At 54.2% G+C, this 22,285-nt stretch overlaps 1 protein-coding gene across 3 annotated transcripts; it reads left to right on the plus strand.

Moving 5' to 3' along the window:
• Positions 1-4,212: 4,212 nt before the first annotated feature.
• efna1a (ephrin-A1a) lies at positions 4,213-21,783 on the plus strand. Of its 3 annotated transcripts, XM_086136369.1 has the most exons (5): positions 4,213-10,047; positions 18,429-18,724; positions 19,445-19,510; positions 19,617-19,688; positions 19,864-21,783. In XM_086136369.1, the coding sequence occupies exons 1-5, from the start codon at positions 9,944-9,946 to the stop codon at positions 19,989-19,991; spliced, it is 666 nt and encodes a 221-aa protein (XP_085992495.1). In that variant the 5' UTR covers positions 4,213-9,943; the 3' UTR covers positions 19,992-21,783. The 3 variants fall into 3 exon arrangements, with proteins under 3 accessions (XP_085992495.1, XP_085992492.1, XP_085992494.1); XM_086136366.1 differs by lacking the exon at positions 19,864-21,783 and having other exon boundaries at positions 19,617-19,856; XM_086136368.1 differs by lacking the exon at positions 19,864-21,783 and having other exon boundaries at positions 4,213-4,772; positions 19,617-19,856.
• The last annotated feature ends 502 nt before the right edge of the window (positions 21,784-22,285 follow it).

Here is a 22,285-nt window from a genome sequence, read left to right on the forward strand (position 1 = left end):
TGTTTTGTGGGGGTTTTTTTGTGTGCGTGTCATCCCAGGCCAAACGCTCGCGCAGGAAGTTGCGGACGGTCGAGGCCGTAGGAGGACGCGAGGAAAGAGCGAGGCGAGGCGCAAGATGACGGCAGATATGAAGGAGAGATTGAAAAACACGCTTGGATGATTTAAAGAGAGCTTTCATATGAGGGAGGCGGGGGCGGGGGGGGGTGAGGGGGCCATTCATCGAGCCGTGCGGTCTCTAAATGTAGTTTCTCTAACGACGAGACGTGTCAAGCAGACTGGGCCCGACTATTTTGGGGATGAAGCCTGCCGATGATGTCACGGCACTTGCAGCCGAGGTGCTCGTCACAACGCGAGCGGGGCGCGGCGCCGGCCGCGATCGTCCGACGTGCGGCGCAAAGCGACGCGACTGCGTTCGTTGAAAAGAGATGTTTTGTTTTTTTTGTTTTGGCCGCGGCCCTTCGTCGAACGGAGCGAAAATGCTCAGTGGCGCTCCACAGGTTAGGCTAGCAATTACAGGCAGGGCCCGCAGGGACGGACGGGAAGCGTTGGAGCGGCGTTGTTTGAAGATGCCTTTGGGGCGTCCGCGCGCGCGGCAACAGTGGCCGAGACGGAACAAAGACGGAGCGCCTCGCCGCGCCGACGCTTCTGTTCTGTCGCGCGCCTTCCTCGCAGAGCGGAGCCATCCCAATTGTCCGCTCTGACCCGCCGCCATTTCTTCCTCACGTGGTCCGACGCCGCCCGCGGCTCGTTGCTCCCCATCCCGTCCGCTCCGTTCATCGGATCGGGTCCGCGACGCGCTTCTGACGGTCGGTCGCCGAAAGCCGCCTAGTCAAATGTGACACCCGACGACGCATTTGACGCTCGTTTGGCTGTCACCGACTGCAAATGGAGACGCGCCCACTTCTTTTCCCGCCGCTCGCTGCTCACGTTTTCTGGCCATTTCATTGACCCGCTCTTGCGAACGAAGAGACAAATGAGCGGAGACACATTTACGGATGGCGACGGAGATCGGAAGCGTGTTTCGGACCTGGCGCGTGTCGGTCATAGGTCGGCACGGGATCAAAAGCGTCGCTCGACTCCGTCGGGAAGGACGCATCAAGTGGCGAGGCGAGACGGGAGAATTGAGTCGGGTCGCGCTCCGAGCCGTCGCATAAGGATGCGAGGGGTAGCGGACAGGATAGGAAGAAGAAGAAGGCAATGCGACGGATTCACGCTAGCGCGTAGCTCAGGACCGGAGCGGTGAGCCGGCTCGCGCTCAATCCCGAAAGGAAGTCCATGTCACCGGGAGCAAATAGAACAGCACAGGAGCAGAGAACCGGACGGCGTGCCGCTCTGCGAGGAAGGACGGGACGGCAGCTGTAATATCTGTTTGGTGCGCATCCCTTCCTCGCGGGGTGCACGTTGCAGCGCCCGGCTCGCTGGCATCTCCAAATGTAAATGCGATTCACAAAAAGTCACTTCAAGAATGCACCCGAAAAGAAGAGCGGGGCGGGAAGTCGCAGGCGGGAGGCTCCGGGCTTTAAGTACAAATAGGGAACCGCAACGGGCCGACCGCGGGCTGAAAGACTATCATTTGGATTTTCCCAGAATAGCTCCGTTGAAGCGGGCGGCCGGGAGGAGACGGAATAACACGGACGCCGCGGCGGCACGCGACGCCGCCGTACCGTCCGTCCGTCGGCCTACTTGCGTGCCGACGGAGCGAGCCCAAAGTGCCCGTTTGGCTGCACTGAAGGGACGGACGGCTCAATCGTTGACTCGAGTGACGCTTTGCCGAGCATCGCGGCTCCGACTCGGTTGCAAAAATCCAAAGATAAAGTCCGGCAGATGAAAAATGAGATCGCGTCACAACATAAATGTTAGCCTGAACGCTAACCCCTTGCTACGTTCAGAGTCCGAGCATATTTTGACCTCCGTTGACTTGGGTTTGGCGTGACTGACAGTTGAGGAGTGGGGGGGGGGGGGGGGGGGGGTTCTGTCGGGGGCCCCTTTCCTGCGAACTTCCACACTCTTGTTTCCTTTAGTTTCCAGCCGTGGTCTTTGCTGTCGTCTTTCGGGACATAAATCCCTTTCCGGAAGCACCGGTGCCACTTATACTCCCTCGAACAGCTGAAAGCAATGAGCTGGCCGGCGGCGGGCCCTCGCACCTGGGCCCGTTTAGGACTTTGGACCGGCGGGTCGGCGCATGGCGAGCGACGGCGCGTCGTTGAAATGCAGGCTTCGTTCCGATCTCGACGTAGAAGAGACCGCCCCTTTATTCACGTTATTTGCCGTCTGCCGCTCGAACCGCGAACGAAGGAAACGGAGCGTAGCGCTTCACGCGCCACCCAATGTCGACGCAACTCATCGGGAGCGAGCATTATGGCGGCTGTTTTCAAGCTCGTGGCAAATATTTCCTTTTGAAGGCTCGGCTTCTTTTCACCTCGACCGGATTCGTTTTGGCCAGAGGCGATCGGAAACCGAAGCCAACGCGAGCGGCGGCGGGTCAAGCGGAAGAAGTAGGTCGGCTCTCGAGTCAATGTGGGTTACGCCTACGCCGGCGGGGGCGCAAACTATCTGCCGGCCTCGTGAACAAACGATCATCATCGATCGCCAAGCGCCACCCTGCCGCACGCGTCATTTGGAAAACGCAACACTTGATATGACAGCTTTTCGGGGGGGGGGGGGGTGTTTCCTTAACGCGCCGCTGCCGGTTGGCTTGTCAAATAAGAATCGCGACACATTTGGTCTGTTGATTGGCCCACGGCGTCCATGAACGGAATACCCGCGTGTTTCTGTGTGCGTGTGCGTGTGCGCGTGCGCGTGCGTGCTACAACCCCCAATAAAACGAATCAGCCCGTTTCTTTCTTTCTCTGAACTTCCTGCATGTGTTCCGCACGCCCCGAACGCCGTAAGCGCCAGATTTCAGAGCGGAGCCATTTTGTTTCCATGTACAATTGACCACATGGCCGATTAATCTCTTTACCGAGGTCATTCCGTGGGCAAAATAAAAAGGACGTGTTTGGCAAGGCATGATTTGTAATCGGATGTGAATAAATCATTCTGCTGACAGCGGGGATCTTTTCGTGGCTCGCTCGGAGCTAAAAAGAAAAAAAAAATCATCCGCGCTAATTAGATTTGATGTGACCGTTTCCCGGCGGCCCGTTCGGGAAGAAAATGCGCTCGCCGTCCGGGATCCGGTCGTTGGGAAGCTCACCGCGTTCCAATAGCATCTTGGAATTCACGCAGCTACCGAGTCGGTCAAATGGCGCGTTAGCCAGCTCGCCGGCTTCTTGGCGAGCGCCATTCGCGAACCCGCGCGGCTGTCTAGCGAGTGATCGTCGATGTTCCTTTTTGGAAATGTACCGAGCTTGAAAGTAGCACCATCATCTGCCAACTAGCTAGCGGTTGTTAGCTTAGCAGCTAGCTTGTCGCGTCATGTATTTGTGATATTTTGCACTTTCGTTTTGCTCGCCGTTCCGTCATGTTTTCTGGTTTCCCCTTTTCATGTCTTGTTTGTCTTTGTTCCTTTCAACCTTGTTTTTGTGGACTTTGCTTTGGTGTTTTGAGTCCAGTCGCTCGGGTGTCCGCTCAAACCCCAGATGCTCTCATAAAATAGCTTTTTAACCATCCGGTTAGTTTGGTAGATGGTGAGCTGATTGGATGGAATGATAGCCTTCGATTTCCTCCTAAATTCCAGCTCGAGGATTTTTCATTTGTTTCAGTAAATTTGCACGCTCGTCACACAGATGTACTTGCGCGTGAATTTGTATGGGTGTCATCACTCTTCTTTTTTTTTTTTTAACTTCAAAATGGTCAGCGTGAAAAAGCGCGAGCTGTCGACTTTGCGGTGGTGTCCTTGCGCCCCCCCCCCACCCCCGCCCCCAAATTGCAGCATCTGTTTTCATTGATCAGACCTGCGCCGCAGGCAATTTATCGTATGCCATCTGATTTGTGCGTTGCCTGACATGGTAGGTTGCAGTTGGTCTGAGGGAGTGTCTGGGGGGGGGGGGGGGGGGACAAGAAAACCTGACCATGTTTGGAAAGTCTTCATGCATAAAATATGCTGTGTACAGAATAGCAGGCGGGCCATTGTTCCTCTCTGGCCCGCGTTCACACAAATGCAGTTTGTCCAGTTTGTCTTCTTGTGGACCCCCCCCCCCCCCCACCCCCACCCCGTGTCACATTGTTGAATCCGAACCCGGCCATTTACTTCTGACCCGCCTTTATTTAGACGCGGTGTCTTGCGGTGGTGTGAGTTGCGTATGACACAGCGACTGTTTTGTTCGAGCGCTTTGTAATGCGGTCGCTCGGGCGACGCAACGGCACGGAGCGGCGGCGAAAAAATGCGCCGTCGGCAAAATTGGCAGTTTTTTTCCCGCACGTTTCGGCTTTTTTGTCCGCTCGCGTAGCTGTCTGGCCAAGTCTGATGATTTCTTTGCGCGGAGGCTTCGGATCGGGAGTTTGTCGCGTCGGGGGGGTCACGCGTTCCAAATTTCGAGGCGTCACATTCATGTTTGGGGAGAACAGCGGGAATTTTTCGTCCTTCGGAGCTTTCGCCACACCGACCGACAGGAAATTTGACGGAAGGGTCGACTCCAATCTCGATGTCGATGTCGCGGGAGTGTCCGCGCAACGGCGTCCCGCCTGGAAGCAAAAAGGAATTTGACTTTGAGTCAGCCATTGGATGAGATGCGGGACAAGAAAGGAGAGAAGGGACAGGAGACGGCAAGAGGCTTTTGTCCGGAGCGGGCGTCAACGTGCCGGGGCGGGAGCGAGAGCCGGTCGAGAAGGAGGTAGGCGGGCCGCAGCGAGGGAGGGAGAGACGGGGCCCCCGGGCCTGACCGCACGACTGACACACTGGGGTCTCGCTCCTTGCCAGCTGAGCATTGCGGTGGCCTCTCGCACCTTATACTTATGCGGGCCATGAGGACATACTTGGCCTGCGCAGTGCGGGCCAAAAAGGAAGGAAAAAACTCCCCCCCCCCAAGTCTTTGTCTGTGTTTGCTTTCCGTTCAGCTCGGTGTCCTCGAACCTCGCTTTATCCGGACATATTTGCAAATGTGTGCGCCGAGCCAGAAGCCGAACGCGCGCGGCGAGCGGACGCAGCCGCCCACTCGGAACGGAGATCATCGCTTGCGCGCATCAACGAGTCTCGCTCGCTGTGCGTCGAGATGATGTCAGAAAGGCGCCGGCGAGGCGAGCCCGAAGCTCAAGAGAGCGGGGCCTTCCGCAGTCGCGAACGACGTCGACCACCTCGGTCGCTTTTGCCAAATAGCCGACGCGGTGACGGCGGCCGCGGCGTGAGCGTTGGGTCTTCCGTGCCTCGTTTTCAAGCCTTTGGAAGTGCGGCAGGCGACGCGGCGCCCGATCGGTGTCGCGATTGGGGTTTGTGACCGACAGGTGGCGCCGTAGGGCTCCCCCCCTGCGGCTGCGCACCTGTTGCTCGTTAGCGCTCGTTGTTGCTCTTTGCTCTCGGCTCCTGTCGGGTTTGTTTGGCTCATGTTTCTGTTATTGGGGTTTGAGCTTGTGCCACGGTTTGGTTTGCTACTTTGGATTGGGTTTTGCCTATATTCGATCCAAGTTGCTCCTCCCTCCCGCCGGCTCTTTGGGGTCCGCCACCGCCACCGCCACCTTGCTACCTTTGTGGTGCGGAAACAACCCGATTGTCACGTTTACGTTTATGTTTACGTCACGTCACGGGTTTGTTGTCATTCATCCAGCTTTGCCTCGCGGCTTCCCTGCCTCGGACCCCTTCCTCTTTTCAAAGTTAAATGGGGGGTGGGGGGGGGACCAAACAAAGTGGTTCGCCCTCCGTCCGGTCTGCAAAGGCAAAAGCGAGGCGGCGGCGGCGGCGGAGGGCAATTCCAAACTAATGACTTCACGTTATCTCATGGAAGAGGTCGAAAGGCCCGTGATCTCGAGGGACGGCCCCGCCCCCTCCCACCCACACGGCACATGGGCAAAAGTGTGCCTCGCTCGTATACAAAAGCCGCCGCCTGCGCGTGTGAACGCGTCACCACGCTTTCAGGCGGTCGAGCCCAAATCGATTTGGACCTTTTTGTCGTCTCTCCAGCCCGGCCGGAGGCTGCCGCCCGATCCGTTTTGTCCTTCTTTCGCGGTGGAGCCGAGCAAAGAGTCTTTGGAAAGTGGCGACGGCTCGGCTAGAGCGGCGCTCTCCGAACGGCGCTTCTCCAGCCATAACGGGTGGCAGATTCAGACCCATTGGGCTTTTGTTTTTTTTGAAAGTGCCGTTGAAATTGCGAGACGAGATACCAAAAAGACGATGAGCGATTCTCCCACATTTGATGCATTTCCCAGCTGGTTCTTTTCCGCCGTTGTTGCGCGTTGAAGACGAGTGCCCGGGTGGTCTCCTTTGCTCGGGCTCAACGGTCCTCACGTCCAGCGACGGCAGAAGGGCTCCTTTGGGCTTTTTACGCCGGCCCTCATGCATAATGAAGGACCCTTTCAAGGAGTCGGCCCCTTTCGGCGCGTCCGCCCTCGTCCGCCTATTGACGTTGGCGTGTCCGTGTTTTTTTTTCTCTCTCCTTTCTCCCCGCATTTTGTCCTCCAACCGGTTTCACCATTCAACGTGTGCTTCTCGGCGCTTTTCTCACCCCATTTCTCCTTGCCTCGAAGGCTTCTCTTTGGGGGGGGAACTGGTGAACACTCGACGCCCGCTTCTCCCACAGCTTCCGAACGCAGCGTCCCCGAGGCATTCGGGCGCAGCGCAGTCATCATCCGCCGCCGCTCTTCAAATGCGCCTTTTATGCGCCCGTTGCGTTCTTTGATGCTTTTATGAATGCTCGAGAGAATGAGACGGTCGATTTTGGACACGTTTTTCCCCGGGATTCTTCGTTTTCCTTGAAAGAATGAACGGAATGGCCCACAATTGCAACCGATAACATTTTTGAAAAAAAAACATGAAAAGTTTTTCAGAAGGGTTCGGCTGAAAGTTGCAAGAAATGAAATTTCATCTTCAAAATGAATCGTGAAATGACCTCAAACTCACAATTTCATTGTCAGATTTTGTCTTTGTTTCTTTTTATTGGTAACGAATCGACCTCCAATTCAGCGCCTCTCAAGCGCTTCATCTCATTTCACTGTCAGCGCGACGTAGCTCATGATGCACGACATTTTGTAATTTCCCCATTGCGGGACAAATAAAGGATATCTTATCTTATCTTATCTTGGCAAATATTTTTCCACCTTTTCCAAACGAAAATAAACGCCATACAAATGAACACAATTCTAAGCACCAGATATTCATCATTTTGCATTCAAATCATTCAATCGTTGAAATTGCTCACCGCCCATCATTCAATGGGTTTCTTGTTTCATTTGTATTTCTATTTCATTGAAAGGTTTCCCTGAAATTGTCATCAAATGTCTTTTTTTGTTTGTTTGTTTGTTTTCCATTTCACGTTCAAAACGCCGAGCCATCTTTTGCCGGTGACACCGAAGAGGAGCCCTTTTGCTCTCTGAGCGCATGCGAACCAGACCGCCCCCCTCCAAGCCTTCCAAGCGAAACATGCATCCCACTAATATTTGGATTGTCGTGACGTAGAGCAAATGTCACGTACGAGGGAATCCTTTTCCTTTTCCTTTTGGGCGCGAGGTCGACGGCGTTTCAGGCTTACAGCGGTCTGTTTTGTCCAGGATCCATCCGACGAGGCGTCGCTATACGGCGGCGCTCGTTTGGCGTTTGCGAACGTGCCGTCGCATCATCGATGGCGAGGAAACGAGCCCAAACGGCCTCAAAGGAGGAGCGAGTGCGAAGGGCGGCCGCTCGGCCCCTCGGCTAATTAGCAGAGTCGGCCGTTTCTGTTTATTTCCTGCCTCGCTCGCCTTTGCTTTGCTTTTTTTTTTTTTCAAGCTCTCTGCTGTCGTCTTTGCTCGCCTCCTCGCATCTTCTTATCTGATGTGTGTTCCTGCCTCCTCCTCCCGCTCTTCCTCTTTTTCCGCCTCCTTCTTAGCTGTTCTTTGACTCTCGCCTTGGATGGATGTGCAGTAAGTTTGTGTGTGCATATACGCCAAAGCCCCCCCCCCCGCACCCCCCGTGCCATTGAATGGCAAAGGATCGCGATCGCGATCGTTTCGAGGGTTGGTCGTAGAAAGTCTGTTTTATCATCAGAGGCCGAGCTGCGCGACGCTAACGACGGGGGAAGGCTTGGTTGTCGGCCGCGAAGACGCCGAGGGCTTCGCGGCGACGCGGCGCGCCGAGCGGGCGCGGACCGGCTCAGGTAGCGAGCGGAGGCGGCGGTGCGCTTGGCGTAAATACGCGGCGCGGTTGTTTGGGGACAGGCGCGTAATGACAGGGCGACGGGACAACCCTCGTTTGTCTCGGCGTGCCAAAAGGCCTCGACCGCTCCTTCTAGAATTGTTCCGAGTTGGGAAAGTGAAAAGAAGCTTGCGCGGCAGAAAGGGAGGACCTCGTCGGCGTGTTTACATGGCGCGCCAGGAAAGCCTAATTACAGGGGACTCTTGACTTGCCGTTTTCTCATTTGAAATTAATATTCTACTCCGAAGAATGAACGCAAACGGATTCGCAGCCCGCGCTCGGCGGAAGGAATCCAGCTCGGCGCGGTGAAATGAGAAAAGGCAAACGCGGGAGAGCCTCGTCGTCCTCCGCCGGCTTTGGCTCATTCTGACCCACGCCTTCCACGCGTCCCGTCTAAAGCTATTCCCCCCGACACGTATGTAATACGGTCGCCATACGCAGCGGAGCCAGCGACGACGGCAGTCAGAGAAATATTGCGCAGATGGCGACATCGATTCTCGTCGGCTTCTTTGTGTCATGATTTGGTTTGGGACCGACAGGTGGCGCTGTAGGGCTCTCCCTGCAGCTGCACACCTGTCGCTCATTACGTAATCATGAGTCGTATAAAAGGACTCCCGCCCGAACACTCGGTGCGGGCTCATTGTTGCTCTTTGCCTCCGTCACGTTCGTTTGTTTGCTGTTCCTTTACCGCTGTCGGGTTTGTTTCGGTCGCGCTTGTGTTTTAGCTTCGCTTGTTCTTTTTGTTTGCTACTTTGGACTGTTTGTTTTTGGATTTCGCTTTCTCTGTGTTTTATCGATCCACTTCTTCAAGTTACACCCCGCTCCTCCCTCCCGCCTGCTTTTTGGGGTCCGCCGCCACCACCTCGCAAACGTGACACTTTGTCGCGGAGGGATCGGTTGGCGGCCGGACCGCACCGCGACGCCGGTTTGCCAAGCGCCAAAGCGCCCCGCGCGAGGAGAACCCTTTTGAGTGTTCCGTTGGCGCTACCCGCAGAAAAGCCGCGCAGGCGCGGGGAGAGCATGAAAGCTCCACACACATCGAAGCCTACACCCCTGCACTGCTAACCGGAGAGAGAGAGAGAGACACCCCCAGTGATCCCTCGCTATTTCGCAGCCTCGGTGCATCACGTCAAAGTACTGTATTTAGAAAAAAAAGAGCTCTTGACTGCGAGGTTTTCGACATGGCCCTAGCTCGATTGGTTCCCGGCGCAACGTGGATCGACGACGGCACGAGCGGATGTATCCCATGATGCGCGGCCATGTTGATTGGGAAATTCAATAAACACGAGAGGGGGGGGGCGGGGGGTGGTGATCGGGCTCGTTTGAAAAAGCGGCAGGTCCCCTGGCCTCCTTAATTGTGAAATCCTAAAGGCATCATCAAGTTCCGCTTCTCGGACCGGCCTGCGATTGGGCGCCCGAGCGGCGGGGGGCGTGGCTTTTGTCTTGGGTGGGGGGGGGGGATGAACAAAAGCGGCCGCCACGCCGGCGCTCGCACTCCTCGTGCGGATCGACGTGGCCGTCGCGCTCCTCGCCGGTTTGAAAGCAGCCCCCCCTCCCCCCCTCGCAGCTCTCCGGGTCAAACTCGGACGAGTGGAAGGCCTTCGGGAGCCGCGGCTTTGCCTTTGGGAGCGAGCGGACGCGCGCGCGTGTCCGTGCGGGGCGTGCAACGCTTCGGTGCGGTCCGCCATGGATTTGCTTTGGATTGTCGGCTCGCTGGCGTGCGCGTGCGCGTGCGCCCGCTTGGCTTCGTCCGAGCGCCACAGCGTCTTCTGGAACAGCACCAACCAAAAGTAAGTTTGGGCCTTTTGTTTTTAAGGCGCGTATGCCATGAATTTCGGCCGCTGTTGTTATGAACCTGTTCTTCTTATTGGTACGGCACATTTGCGCAATGGCCCGCATCCGAAAGAAAGTGGCTTGAAAAGTGAGCCGCGGGCGCCGGAGTTTGCACGCGTTGATTGGTTCGCCGTCCAAGTCGGGCTTCTCGACGCGGTCGCCACGCGACCCGCAATCTTTTCCGCGTCGATCGCGCGCGGCCGCGGCCGGAAGCGAGTCGGTGCCAAGCGCGACTAAGATCGGCGAAAGAGGATTATCGGAAGGCTCGCCGCCCTTTCATTTGGGTCCCCGTTTTGCGACGCTCACCGTTGTCGCCCTGTCGGATTTGGCCGAGCGTGTCCAAAGCTTCTTTGAGTCCATCTTGACTTTTTCCACCAACATTTCCATCCGTGAGAAGGACCGCGGCAGGAGAAGTCTTCTTCTTCTTCTTCTTCTTCTTTGGTATTTGTCGTTCGTTGTTGGGGTTGACCAAGCCGGCGGAAATTGCGTTTGTGCTCCAGCGTTTCCAGCCATCAGATGGAATACTGCGGGACAATTGCAAGTTTTCCTCTCTCGGACCGCCTTGGTTGCCGGCCGATTTGTCTTTTCCGGCAGCCGGACGGTACGAGGTTTTGTTTTTCTTCTTCTCATTTTTCTAAAACCGGATGGCTTTTTACCTCTCTCATGTCACACGACGCTACAATTAGTTTCTCTTGAGTCACGGTGAAAATGTTTGGGAGTCTCGGGAGCGGATTCGATCCGCGCATATCCGTCTTTCTGGGCAGCAAGAGATCTTTTTGGGATTGTAAGATTCATTTCATGAATATGACTCGAGTCAGAAAAGCGGATTCCTCCGCACGTCTGAGTTTAGGGCTGTGCGGAATGAGTGGGGGGGGGGGGGGGTAAACAAGCACTTTTTTTTTGTTGCCATGCACCCCCTCTAAAAAATGTCAGTTGTCATCTTTGCAGTCGCGCAGGCGCTCAGTTTGCGAAGCGCAGCTGGCGAGCCGGCCGCAAATTGCGCGCTGGAACGCCACCTCCGACTCGCAAGGTCGAGGCCGGCTTAATGACTACTTTTGTTTCGGGGTGAAATCCTGAATAGTATGCGCGCTTCCTGCCATTTTGACGACGGGAGCTCTTTGTGTGGCGGCGGCCGCTTGTTATTTCCCAGAAGGAGGCCGGCCAAGGTGCGCCGGTGCGGCGCGTCCGGAGGAGTGACTCGCCCGTTCTCGTACACGTCGAGACGGCCGAGGCCTCCGGACCGTCCCGTTGTGAAGCAATCGTCGGCTCGCGTGCAGCCCGCTTCTTTTTTTTTTTTCTTCCTCGCTCCTCCTCCTCCTCCTCTTTGTACCCGTCTCTCGTACGAGCGACTGAAATTCATTGGCGATTGCCGTCATTGAATTTTTCCAAAGGAACTGGCATGCGGATAGCGATCTGGCAAAGCTTTACGTTGAAGGGAACGCCAGATTGCGAAGCTATTTGCCCGATGGCCGAACGACACCTGGCGCGACTGATGGGAGGTCGGGTGTCGCCGTGTGATCAAATGGCCCGGGCCTCCATCAATCCGTCAGTCATTGTGGCGACCCCCCCCCCTTTTTTTTTTTGCCAGCTGTTTTATCTGTAAAGTTGTCCCTTTTCAGTCTGTTCTTTCCATGTACGTTTGTGCGAGAAGGGTCGGGAAAGGAAGCCTTCGGAGAGCGCTGGAGTTTTCTTTGCCTTTTCTTGGCGCACGTGGTGATCAGTCGCCAGGCGCTCTGCCTCTTCAACTCCCGTCCCCTCCCGCATTCTGAAAAGCCGCTCTCGTAGCCCCTCGGCAAATCTTTCGGGTCCGTTCGCGTGGACGTCCGCGCCCGAGGACCCCCAAATCCGGGAATACAAAAAGCCTCACTGGTCTCCCGCGGGCCGATACGTCCGCGCGTGCAAGAATCAATCTCATTGCCGGAGAAGCGCATTGCGACGGCGCTCGTCAACCGTAATCGGCGTTGTCCATTCGTGTGCGAATCTGCGTGCGTTGTTCATGTGGCCGCAAGACGCCGTCCCGACGAGCGACCCATCCGGATTTGGTCATGCGCCGGTTGAGTGGCAATGCAGTGCGAGAGCGGGAACTTTTCTGTATCGCCTTCCGAAACGCACGCCGCCGTTGCCACTTCCCGCTCATTTCCCTCTTTCCCAGGTCCGTCCGAATGCCCCCCCCCCAACCCCGCTCGGGTTAATGTGCCTCCGCAATCCGTTTGATGAATTCAATCCGGGCCGCAGCTCGTCCAACGGATGTAACCGTCTCTTCTGGGCTCACCGTCGTGCGCTGTTGTTTTTTGGGGGATCTGGCGAAGCGGGCCAAAGGTTGCCGCTTTACACTTTCGCCTTAGCAAAGTCTGCTCTGTGCTCCCTCCCCCCCCCCCCGCCGCCAGGTTCCCAGCCCGGCTTTCCGTTCCCGTCCCAGTCTTTTTTCCCGCATATCCTGTCTGTGGCGTAAACAATGGTTGTTCTCACACGTTTTGCTCAGCGCCAGTCCATAAAGGAGCGCAGCGACGGGCCGCTTCAATCCCTGCCGCCGATTAGCGGTGATTCATCGACGGCGATTGTTTTGGTTGTTTTTTTCGAAGACGGATGCGCTATTGTGGAGCCGCAAGGGCCATCTGGAATCGAGCTTCCCTCGCCACCGTCTCCATTGGAGATCTCGGGTGTCTCCTCCAGCCTCCCCTGCCCATCCTCTTGTCTCATCCTTATCTAGGCACCAGACTTCCCCTTCTGGCTTGGTCCGCACCCCCCCCCCCCCAGCAAAGAGCAAGAAGAAGGGACTCGCGCTTGTAAACAGCCGTGCGATTGCGGCACTCATCTCAAATTAGCCAGACGGGGGGGGGGGGATCAGATATGATCTCGTTTTGTTGCATAAATCCGAGTCGGCATCGTTTCATTTCTTGTACGAAGGTGCGGCGTAGAGCTCCCATCATCTCCATCCGAGAGGAAGAGGTCCCGCCCGAGCCGGACTGGCAATGGGAGACGGCCGTTCGGGCGGTTTCCCCCCATGAAACCCGCCGGCGTTTCTCACCGTTGGTCTTACCGCGGCAGCATGGCGGACTCGTCCGCCCCGCACTTTGGAGGTCCGGGCTTTCGGTTTTGAACGCATTCGCGCCATGTCCCCGTGCTGCCGTGCGTTGCCACCTCTGTCGGTGGTTCCTCTTTAGATTTTCCATAACAGAAGGATGCTAACTAAGCTAAAAACTACGACGGCCGGTCCCTCCCACCCCCTCCGGCCCGCCCCGACGGCGCTCGGTAGCTCCTTCGGCCAGAGACCGTTACACCCGCGCCGCAAGGAGGAGAGATAACGACGCTCGTTCCTACCGACTGCCGTCGGGCTGCTGAATAAAAATAATAACAATAATAATGTGTGAAAAACAATTGTAAATAGCACTGCGATTGATCCATTTTGTAATGATATTGCACTTAATTGAACGGCGTTTGTTTGTTTTTTCTTCTTTCTTCTTTCTACCCACATTCTTGCTGCCGGAGGCTGTCAATTTCCCCGGTGCGGGACAAATAAAGGAGATCTTATTCTTATTATAACGCAGCGCGTTAGTTAGCGTCGGCCGCTAACAGATTGAAGGCGGGAAACATGCATGGAAGTGACGTATAAAAAAGAAACCGATGAGGCCATTGATTGTCGGATAGAGACGCTTTGAGGACTTTGATATTATTAGCCAAAGAATAGGTCGCTAACCGGTCGGCCCGGGGACTTTTCCCGACCCTCCCGCCGAGCTTGAAAGCCATGTCGCTACAGGTGGGATACTCGCTTGCCCGGTGACGTGTCCACCGCATGCGCCACACGTTTGGGTCTGCGCTCGACTCGACGAGTGTATCAAGTCACGCCTGCGTTGTCATTTTCAACAAAAGCTGTATGCGCCATCCAGCCCGCCGCGATCGGAAGTGTGCCGCAATTTTGGGGATCTTTGGGGCGTTTTGACCAAAAAAAAAAAAAAACTCTCCACAGATGTTACTTGGACACCAGGGGAACGCTTTTAACTTGTGGACAAAAATCAGATGTTCCCCTTGAATATTTTACGCCCTACGCTCAGGAAATATCTCTCGGCCACAGGCTCGATTCGTTTGCGAGGACGGCAACGGCGAGCGAGTTTTTGTTGCGCCGAATTTGGAAATGGAAATCGATACATTTGCTCGCCGGGCAAGATGATGTCAGCGCTGACCTTTTTCGCCACAGAGCCTTTTCATAAGGTACCGACGCATATTCATCGGAGCCCCCGCGCAGCCCGCGCAATCGGCCGATGATTTCACCGCCGTCCCCAAAGCTGGCGGGCGGGCGGAATAACCCATGAACCCGCCAGACAAAGGTGGAATGACGGCCCAGCGGATTGAAATTGAAGTCGCGCAACGAGGGTCCGCCGGAATATCGTGTTCGAAAGGAAGTCGAGAGTGTTGCCATGGCGACCGGCAGCCGCATAGCCGCATCGCAATGCGCTTTCGCCTTCGCAAACGGTGGGCGGGAGAAAGTTGCATTTTTGGAATACCGGCCAAGTTGGCTTTTGATTGGCCCCGGCGGTCTGGCGCGGGGGGGGGGGGGGGGGGCTCTGGGGGTCGGAGATGACACTCTGGCCCGCGTGGGGGATCTTGCCTGCTTACGCGGTGATGAAAGGGAAACGGCAAGTGGGAGGAGGTGAGTGCCGGCGATTGATGAACGCCAGTCACGTGGCGTTCGGGACAGCAAAACCTTTTTCTCCGATAAATAATACCTTGTGGTCTTCGGTTACGTGAGCTTTGGAGATTTTTCTTTCAAGATCACGATAGCGTCCAAATGGTCCGCTTTCCCTGCGCGCGAAAATGCGTCACAACCCAGACAACAAACGTGTACACGTACGCTACTTATACACACACATTAATAAAATGAGTAGAGAGTGTGTGTGTGTGTGTGTGTATCTACACGGTATATATATATATATATATCTTGATAGATACAGTCATACCTTGGTTTTCGATCGTAATCCGTTCCAGAAGGCTGTTCGAAAACCGATTTGTTGGAAAACCGAAACACGCTCTGTGTTTAAAAAAAAATAAAAATCCTGATTGAAGACGTCTGTGCACAATGGAACGCTACACGAGCAAGTGTCACTTCCTCGTGTGAGGAAGGCGAGAGGAGTCAAGTGACGCATTCAAGTGCGCTCAGTTTGTTCGAGAACCGAAATTCGGTCGTCACTCCAAATTTTTGGTCGAGAACAGAGACGTTTGAAAACCGAGGTTTGACTCTCTCTCTCTATATTTTATATATATATATATATATATATGTGTGTATGTATAACACTTTTGTGCTTTCTACTGTCTTTGTTTTTCATTTCTTGTTTTATTGTTGAATATATATATATGATATTTAAACGCGGCTCGTTTTGACTCGCGTGTTGTTGTGCCAAAGTAGCCTCGGTCAATCTGCTGTCGCCGGCTCCGGGCCGGACCGGTCCGATCTAAGCCCCCGCGGCCCCCTCGGCAGGCATTAAGCAGGGTCTGGCGCCACTCAATGGACCGAGCCCGGCTTCTGCCGCAGCCAGTAATCCAAGCTTGGATGAGATGATTAGGTGTTCTCCCCCGACCGAGCCCCTTCACTCCCCACCTACATTCCGGGTTCACTCATCCGCAATGTGAGGCGCTCACCTTTTGCTTTGGAAAATCACATTCGCGGTGTGTGTGAAAGATGAGGAAAACAACTGTTTGAGAGGTCGGTGGCCTTCAGACTAATGCAAAATAATCATCGATCCGGCCTGCCCGTGGGATTTTAGCCCCTGTGCGAAACCCTATGGGCCCGACTCGGCAATTGTCCAACCCTTTTTTTTCTTTTTCTTTTTATCCGTCCGGCATTCCGCCGAGCGCTAGAGTGCAGAGGCGAGAGGCGAACGGACGGCTGGCCGCAGAGATTAAAGAGGAGAGATTAGAAGTCTCTTGAAGAACGCCAAGTACATCAGGAATTCGCTGCAAAAACAAAATCCCCCCCGAATTAAACATCTAAAATCATGCAAAATATTAGCCTGATGGCACATTTGTGAATGTTTTCCAAACACGACAAAGTCCAATGATTCGATTCGAGCCTTTACAGATTACCATCGGTCTGCATGGGTGTAGAGGGGGAAAAAAACATCTTTTTTAGCAAGCGCAGAGCAATTAAAAAAAAGGGGATGTTGTGTTATGTAACTTGTGTTATGCACAGGCAATTATGCTCCAAAGCCAACAATGTGTCCGACGGCCGTAGTGCGGCATCGCCTCCTAGCGAGGAGGATTTAGTCATTGGGGGAAAAAATGTTGCCCTTTTTTATTGCTGGCCGCTCTCGGCGTCCTTTTTCAGTACCCGATGGATTGAAATAAGGCTGGCCTTGTCCCGATCGCGATACCCGCTATCCGTATTCGCCCGCCGTTAATTAATACCGCTTATGACTAAGTTTGTCTTGAAGACAAAATAATACGGTTTAAGTGGTGTAAAATTACCGTTGGATATTTTTTCTGAAGTAATATCCTTCTGTATTTCTTAAAGCATGTTTAGCAGGGCATCCGTTGGTCAGGACCGAATTAGTGCTGGACACTTGATGAGCCGACGTGACTTTTATTCTGCAGCTTATCGTGGGGCATTTGTTAGCTGAAGCCCTTTGGCCAAAAGCTAAGCCGGCCCTTTTGAAGCGCGCCGCCCCGATCGGTTAGCCAAGCCGATGATGCGGAGCGGCTCGATGGCGAGGCGTTACGGGGGAGAACAAAAGGCGGCCGGCTAATTAAACCTATTTGCCGTTCGTAAAAGAGCAAAGACGGGGGGGCCGAGCTAGGCGGCCTCCCCCTGGTGTGGAGTCAATATATGAAACGGTGGCTATTGAAAACGGTAGCACTCACTCACTCACGGAACTCCCACAGAGAGAAACTTCAAAAGCCCCCCCCCCCCCCCCCCCCCCCCAAACTTAAGGCCTTTGACCTCCCTCCTGCAGCCCGATGCTCCCCGCACCACCCTCCTCTTTCCACAGCCTAAAGCACCTAACTCGCGCTGGGGGCAAAACATTCGCGACTGCTGGCCAAGGTAGAAAAGACTTCCGAGTTGGCCGAGGTCGCTCCGGCGTCGCAAAACTCTCGTTTGTTGTTCGCCAGCAGTTTGAGGTGATTTTTCTTGTTGCGACGGCAAACATTTGCGACCTGACGAGAACATTCGCTGCCTTCAAAAACAATGACAATTGTTCACCACCCAGAGCATAATCCCCCCCCCCCGTATAAATGAAATATAATATACTGTATATATGGAATTTTTTTCTTTTTTTTAATTGCACCCTCCTTTGTGGACCAACACATTGGGCCCATGCCGCAGCCGGTTGGAAACCAGGCATGGCAAAGGAAGGGGGGTTTGTTTTTTTGTGTTCAGCATTTGCGGGGCGGGGGTCTTGATAACCTTGTCAGGCGGAGAGCAGACAAGAATGTTTGCTCAATGGCGTTATCGATTCAACTGGGATTGAAAGCGTCGGCGGTCAAAACGCCCCCCTCGGGGAAACGGGGCGAGGGGGTCGAGGCCCAAGTGAAAAAGATCACGACGGCATCCCGTCTTAAGTTTGCCGCACCTCTCATCCAGTCGCCCGAGTCTCCGGCAGGCTAATCTGCTCATCGGGCGTGAAGGGAGCGCAGTCGAGCGGCTGGAAGGAATTGGGAGGCCCCCCCCCCCCCCGCCCGCCCGTCCCCCGAGCGTCGGTTGGAGCCACGCCGTCTGTGCTTGTTTGCCGAGGGGGCACCCCCGGGACACCCCTGGCAACTAAAAAAATACGAGCCAAGGTTTGGGCTCGGCGGGCTCTTCTGTCGGATCCGAGTTCCGTGCGGTCCTCCTAGCGAGAGAAGCCGCTTGGACTTTTGCCAGAGTTTCTTTGAGGCTTTATCTGTTTTCAGACTTGACGGCGGCGGTCCGGATCAGATGTTCTCTCGGGCTCTCGCTTCCGCGACCCCCCCGGCTTCAACCAAGTCCCCGAAAGATCTCACGAGGCGATTCGATCGCCCTCCCGCTCGAGCGTTGACAAGTCGGCCCACGCGTATTCATCGCAAGAGCGACAAAAACCCAGCTCGGTTTCCCGTTCCCGTTGCGCGTCGTGTAAATATTTCAAGTCTGTCCAATCCCGCCACCCTCGGGGAGACCTCCTTGTGATCCAGTACGGTCGGAAGACGGTCAACCGAGAGCGCGCGCGCACGCGAGGGGGGCTTCGTCGCGTGGCGGCCACCGCCGGAGGCTGCTGAGCGACGGCGCTCGCCGGGAGTCCGTGCGACAGACTCGGAAATACTGTCCGATTCGCGTAGTTGGAGACGGACCCGAAGCCCGACGTTATCCCGCGGTCTCCCCGTTGCTGTCCAGGTTTCGAAGTAGCGACTACGCGGTGGAGGTGCGGCTCAACGACTACCTGGACATCGTGTGCCCCCACTACCCGCAGGGCGAGGCGCCGCCGCCGGACGCCGAGCGCTACGTGCTCTACATGGTGGAGCGCCGAGACTACGAGTCGTGCAAGCCCCAGTCGTACGAGCAGATGCGCTGGGAGTGCGGCCACCCGTTCGCAGCGCACGCCCCGGAGAAGTTCTCCGAAAAGTTCCAGCGCTTCACGCCGTTCAGCTTTGGGAAGGAGTTCCGCAAAGGAGAAAGCTACTATTACATCTGTAAGGGGGCCTCCAAATCATTTTGAAGTGTTTTTCATAACAGAAATTCCAAAAAAAAAGTTTTTTCTCAACTCCGCTGTATTTCTAGAGCACTTTAAAGCAACCAACACAACGCGGTCTACAAAGTGCTGTACACGCACGCAGCAAAAAGAATTGCTGGCCAAATCAAGTCTCACGCTGACTCAAAGGCCAAGGAATGAAGATGGGCGGGGTTGTCTAGATAAAAATGAAAAGTGGACGAGGTTTCCAGGGGCGCTCCAAATCTGTCAGCGCGTGAGGGCGTTTTCTTGTGCCGGGCCCCCCCAAGTCTTTTTTGGGGGGGGGTTATCTGTATTCCTTGAAAGCCTGCTCCAAAGCTCTCAGAGTGCCCCTTCCAGGACACCCCACACATTTCCATCCAAATTTAGATTTGGCTTCTGGATGGGACTCTTCCAAACCTCAAAAAGTCTCCAGTTTTTGTAAGCTAAACCGGATGCTATCTCCACAGTCCAAACATCCCACTTGTCGCTGTTACGTTAAGCCCAAAAGTGGGGTGTCGGCTCACCCGAGTGTAACCGCACGCACGGAGTCGGGTTGTCGCCTCGTCACAGATGGCCTCCTAAAGCTCCGTGTGACCGAGCGTGCGCGATTAAGAGGCCAGGAGAGGATAAGTGCATTCGTTTGGATGCTAACGCGCGCATGTGTGTGTGCGTGTGTCTTTTTCACCCTCCGTCCCCGCAGCGAAACCTTTACACCATCACGGTGAAGAGTGCCTGCGGCTCAGGGTGGACGTCGTCGCGGCCGACGGTCAGAATGAATGCCCGCAATTGCTTCATCTCGGCCTTCTCGGATGGCGCGATAATTGATTGATTTCCCCCCCCCCCTTTTTTTTTTCCTTGTCCATTAATCTCAGGCTCACAGGAGGCCAGGGTGGCCAAAGGAGGCGAGGGCGGGGTTCCCAACCCGTCCAACGGACTGCCCGCAGGTACGCTGACCCAAAAGTCTCCAGAACTCACGGCCGAAATCCAACAGGAAGCGGGCCGCTTTGAAGCGGCCGTGTCACTCTTGAAGATGCCACTTGTCGACGCCGCGGTGCCGACGTTTGACGCGAAAGCTAGCGCGGCATGCTAACGTCCCGCCGGTCTTCTTCTGTCTTGCAGCCGACGACCCGGTGGTCGGCCTCCTCCCCGAGGTGCGGAAGAGCGTACGGACCGGTTCGGCGGCGCCGACGCCGCGGTCCGTCCTGTCGTTGCTCGTTGCCTTCTCGCTATTGGTCTTGCTGCTCTGAGACGACTCTCGGAGGGTTTTTTCTTTTTATTTTTTGCGGGACCACAATGAAGGGACGCTCTGTGGGGACGAAACCATCGACCGCCCGAGCTCAGCCCCGCGGCCGGCCGCGGGGCGAGACGGGAGGGCAAAGAATAGACTCGTGTTGGAGCGAATGAAGAGGACAACCGATTGGGACAAATGCTACCAAATAGCAAATTGAACCGACTGCCCTTGGAGCCAAAGATTGGTCGCGTCCTCCGTCTTGCGACGCCCCGCTCCCACCTCCGATACAAAAAACCTCCCACGTTTGCCCGCCCGCCGGTTTTGCGTTCTATTTGCGTGGTGATGTTTTTTCCGTAAGTGTGGCATCGGAGCAAATGTGGGGGATTTTTTTTTCTCTTACAAATCGTGGCAACCGCACCATTACGCATCACCGTCGGAAAAACTTTTGTACGTTCCGCGAAGCTAGTTTATGACATTGCGTCGGGAGCTTTCCGCGAGCGAGCGAGTGCGTTGTTTGAAAGGGGGGGAAGTCGTGCGACAAAATGGATTCGTGTCAAAAGCAAACACCGACTTGATGTGTGTTTTTGTATCTCACGGGGAGGCTGGTTCTTCCGTTTGTTCGATCTCATCTCATCCCAAGTGGCTCAAATTCAAGCCGTGAACTACAAGCGCAGTCTATTTAGCTGACTCGAAAGGACGAAGCGCAACGGTTTGACCACAACTGCAGTCTTTTGTTGTTGTTTGTCGTTTGTTTTTACTCAAACAGCTTTTTGTACACGTGTAAGTAAAACCGATGTATGATATGTAAATACATAGAAGATTCTATAAAACTAAGAAACTTGTTTTTGATATGACTAATGTGAAATTTTCATGTGGAATAAAAGAAAATAGTTTGGCCCAAACCAAAAAAAACATACTTTGACTTTTTTTTTTCCACGTTTCGTGTGAAAACGTATATTTATTTTAAATTTGACCAGAATAGAGTAAGGGAGGTCGAGAATGGTAACGATCGACATTTTGATCTTTTCCTCAAAATGGTGAAAATCATGATCGTGACTTTTATTGTGCAAATCAAAGTCGTGAATATCATTTGGAGGTCCAACAAGAAGCATTGAAAATTCACATTTCATGATGAGGTCTGACATTTTAGGTACCGCCGATTAGTTTTCAATGTGTTTTTTAACCATTTTTCAAAGAATAATGATGTATATAATGTATTTATTCCATTCTGAAATATTCCTGTTGGATGTCATTGTTTGAATTTCTTGTCGTCTTTTGAATGCGGGAACTCTTTGAAATTGTGTTTCATTTACTTTTTGATGTTTTCGGTCTTTTTCACGACTGTAATTTCAAGTCATTTTATGGTTTCGTTTGTGTATTTTTTATATTTTAAATGTTAGTTTTTCTTTCTTTTTTTTTTTTTAAACTCTTACAAAATCCATTTTTAGAGCTGGCTCATCACTGTGGGTCCACTCAACTGTCTACTCTGTTTTATACCAGGAGAAAGAGGAAAGAGCAATTGATATTTTCATTGAGAAAGAAGAAGCCGGAAGAATTTCCTCTTGCGTTGACGCCTTGGCGGAGGTCTGCTCAAGTGCCCGGCGTGTTACTAACCCCTTGGTGACGATGTTTCCCTCAGAGAAGTTTGGCTTTTGCCACTCCAATGTCTGACCTCAAACATGACCTTTAGCCGCTCACTCACTTGTTTGTCACCGCCGTCGTGTTGTCACATCGTCCGTTCTTTTTACGGCCGTGACAATAAAGACAGCTGCGGCAGCAAAGGCCCGTGCCGCAGTCTCACCGCCGCACTGCGTTTTCAAAGTGTTGTTTTTTTTTCTTTAAGTCCATTTGGACGCTTACGAAAAATGTCACCATCACGTGGGGTCGTCTTGCATCGTGCTGCCGCTGTGTGATAGCCAACCGTTTTTATTTTCCAAGTTACGGGAGCCCGCGATGACGGCTTTGGCCCCGGCTCGCCTTTGTTCGCGCACAACGGGGGGGCTGCGCTGCGCACAAAAGAAGGCACTCATTGCCAGAATCGGATTAGCTCGCGGCTACGTACCGTATACTGCTAACTTTCTCCGTCCGACGGCCCACCGAGGCTGCGTGGGAAAGCGGGAAACTGCCAGATGATGTACGTTTCATCCCGTTAACCACGCTCTGTGGGTTTGCGCAGGACCGGATCGCATCGTTGACTCTAAACGTCACACAGTGAAGGTTACTGTAAAGACGTAAAACAAAAGAGAATGAAATGCTGAAGATTTAAATAGCAAACTGTGCTCGCGACCCATCAAATCTCCACTCGCCGAC

The sequence above is a fragment of the Hippocampus guttulatus genome, chromosome 18 (genome assembly GCF_054856545.1).
Source record: "Hippocampus guttulatus isolate MCC_2025c chromosome 18, RoL_Hgut_1.0, whole genome shotgun sequence".
Classification (NCBI taxonomy): Eukaryota; Metazoa; Chordata; class Actinopteri; order Syngnathiformes; family Syngnathidae; genus Hippocampus; species Hippocampus guttulatus.

Bases quoted from the DNA above. Each gene is read 5' to 3' on its own strand.
- efna1a (XM_086136366.1), top strand. From the start codon at position 9,944: ATGGATTTGCTTTGGATTGTCGGCTCGCTGGCGTGCGCGTGCGCGTGC. The intron at 10,048-18,428 runs GTAAGTTTGGGC...GTTGCTGTCCAG, and splicing joins TGGAACAGCACCAACCAAAA to GTTTCGAAGTAGCGACTACG. The intron at 18,725-19,444 runs GTAAGGGGGCCT...CCGTCCCCGCAG, and splicing joins AGAAAGCTACTATTACATCT to CGAAACCTTTACACCATCAC.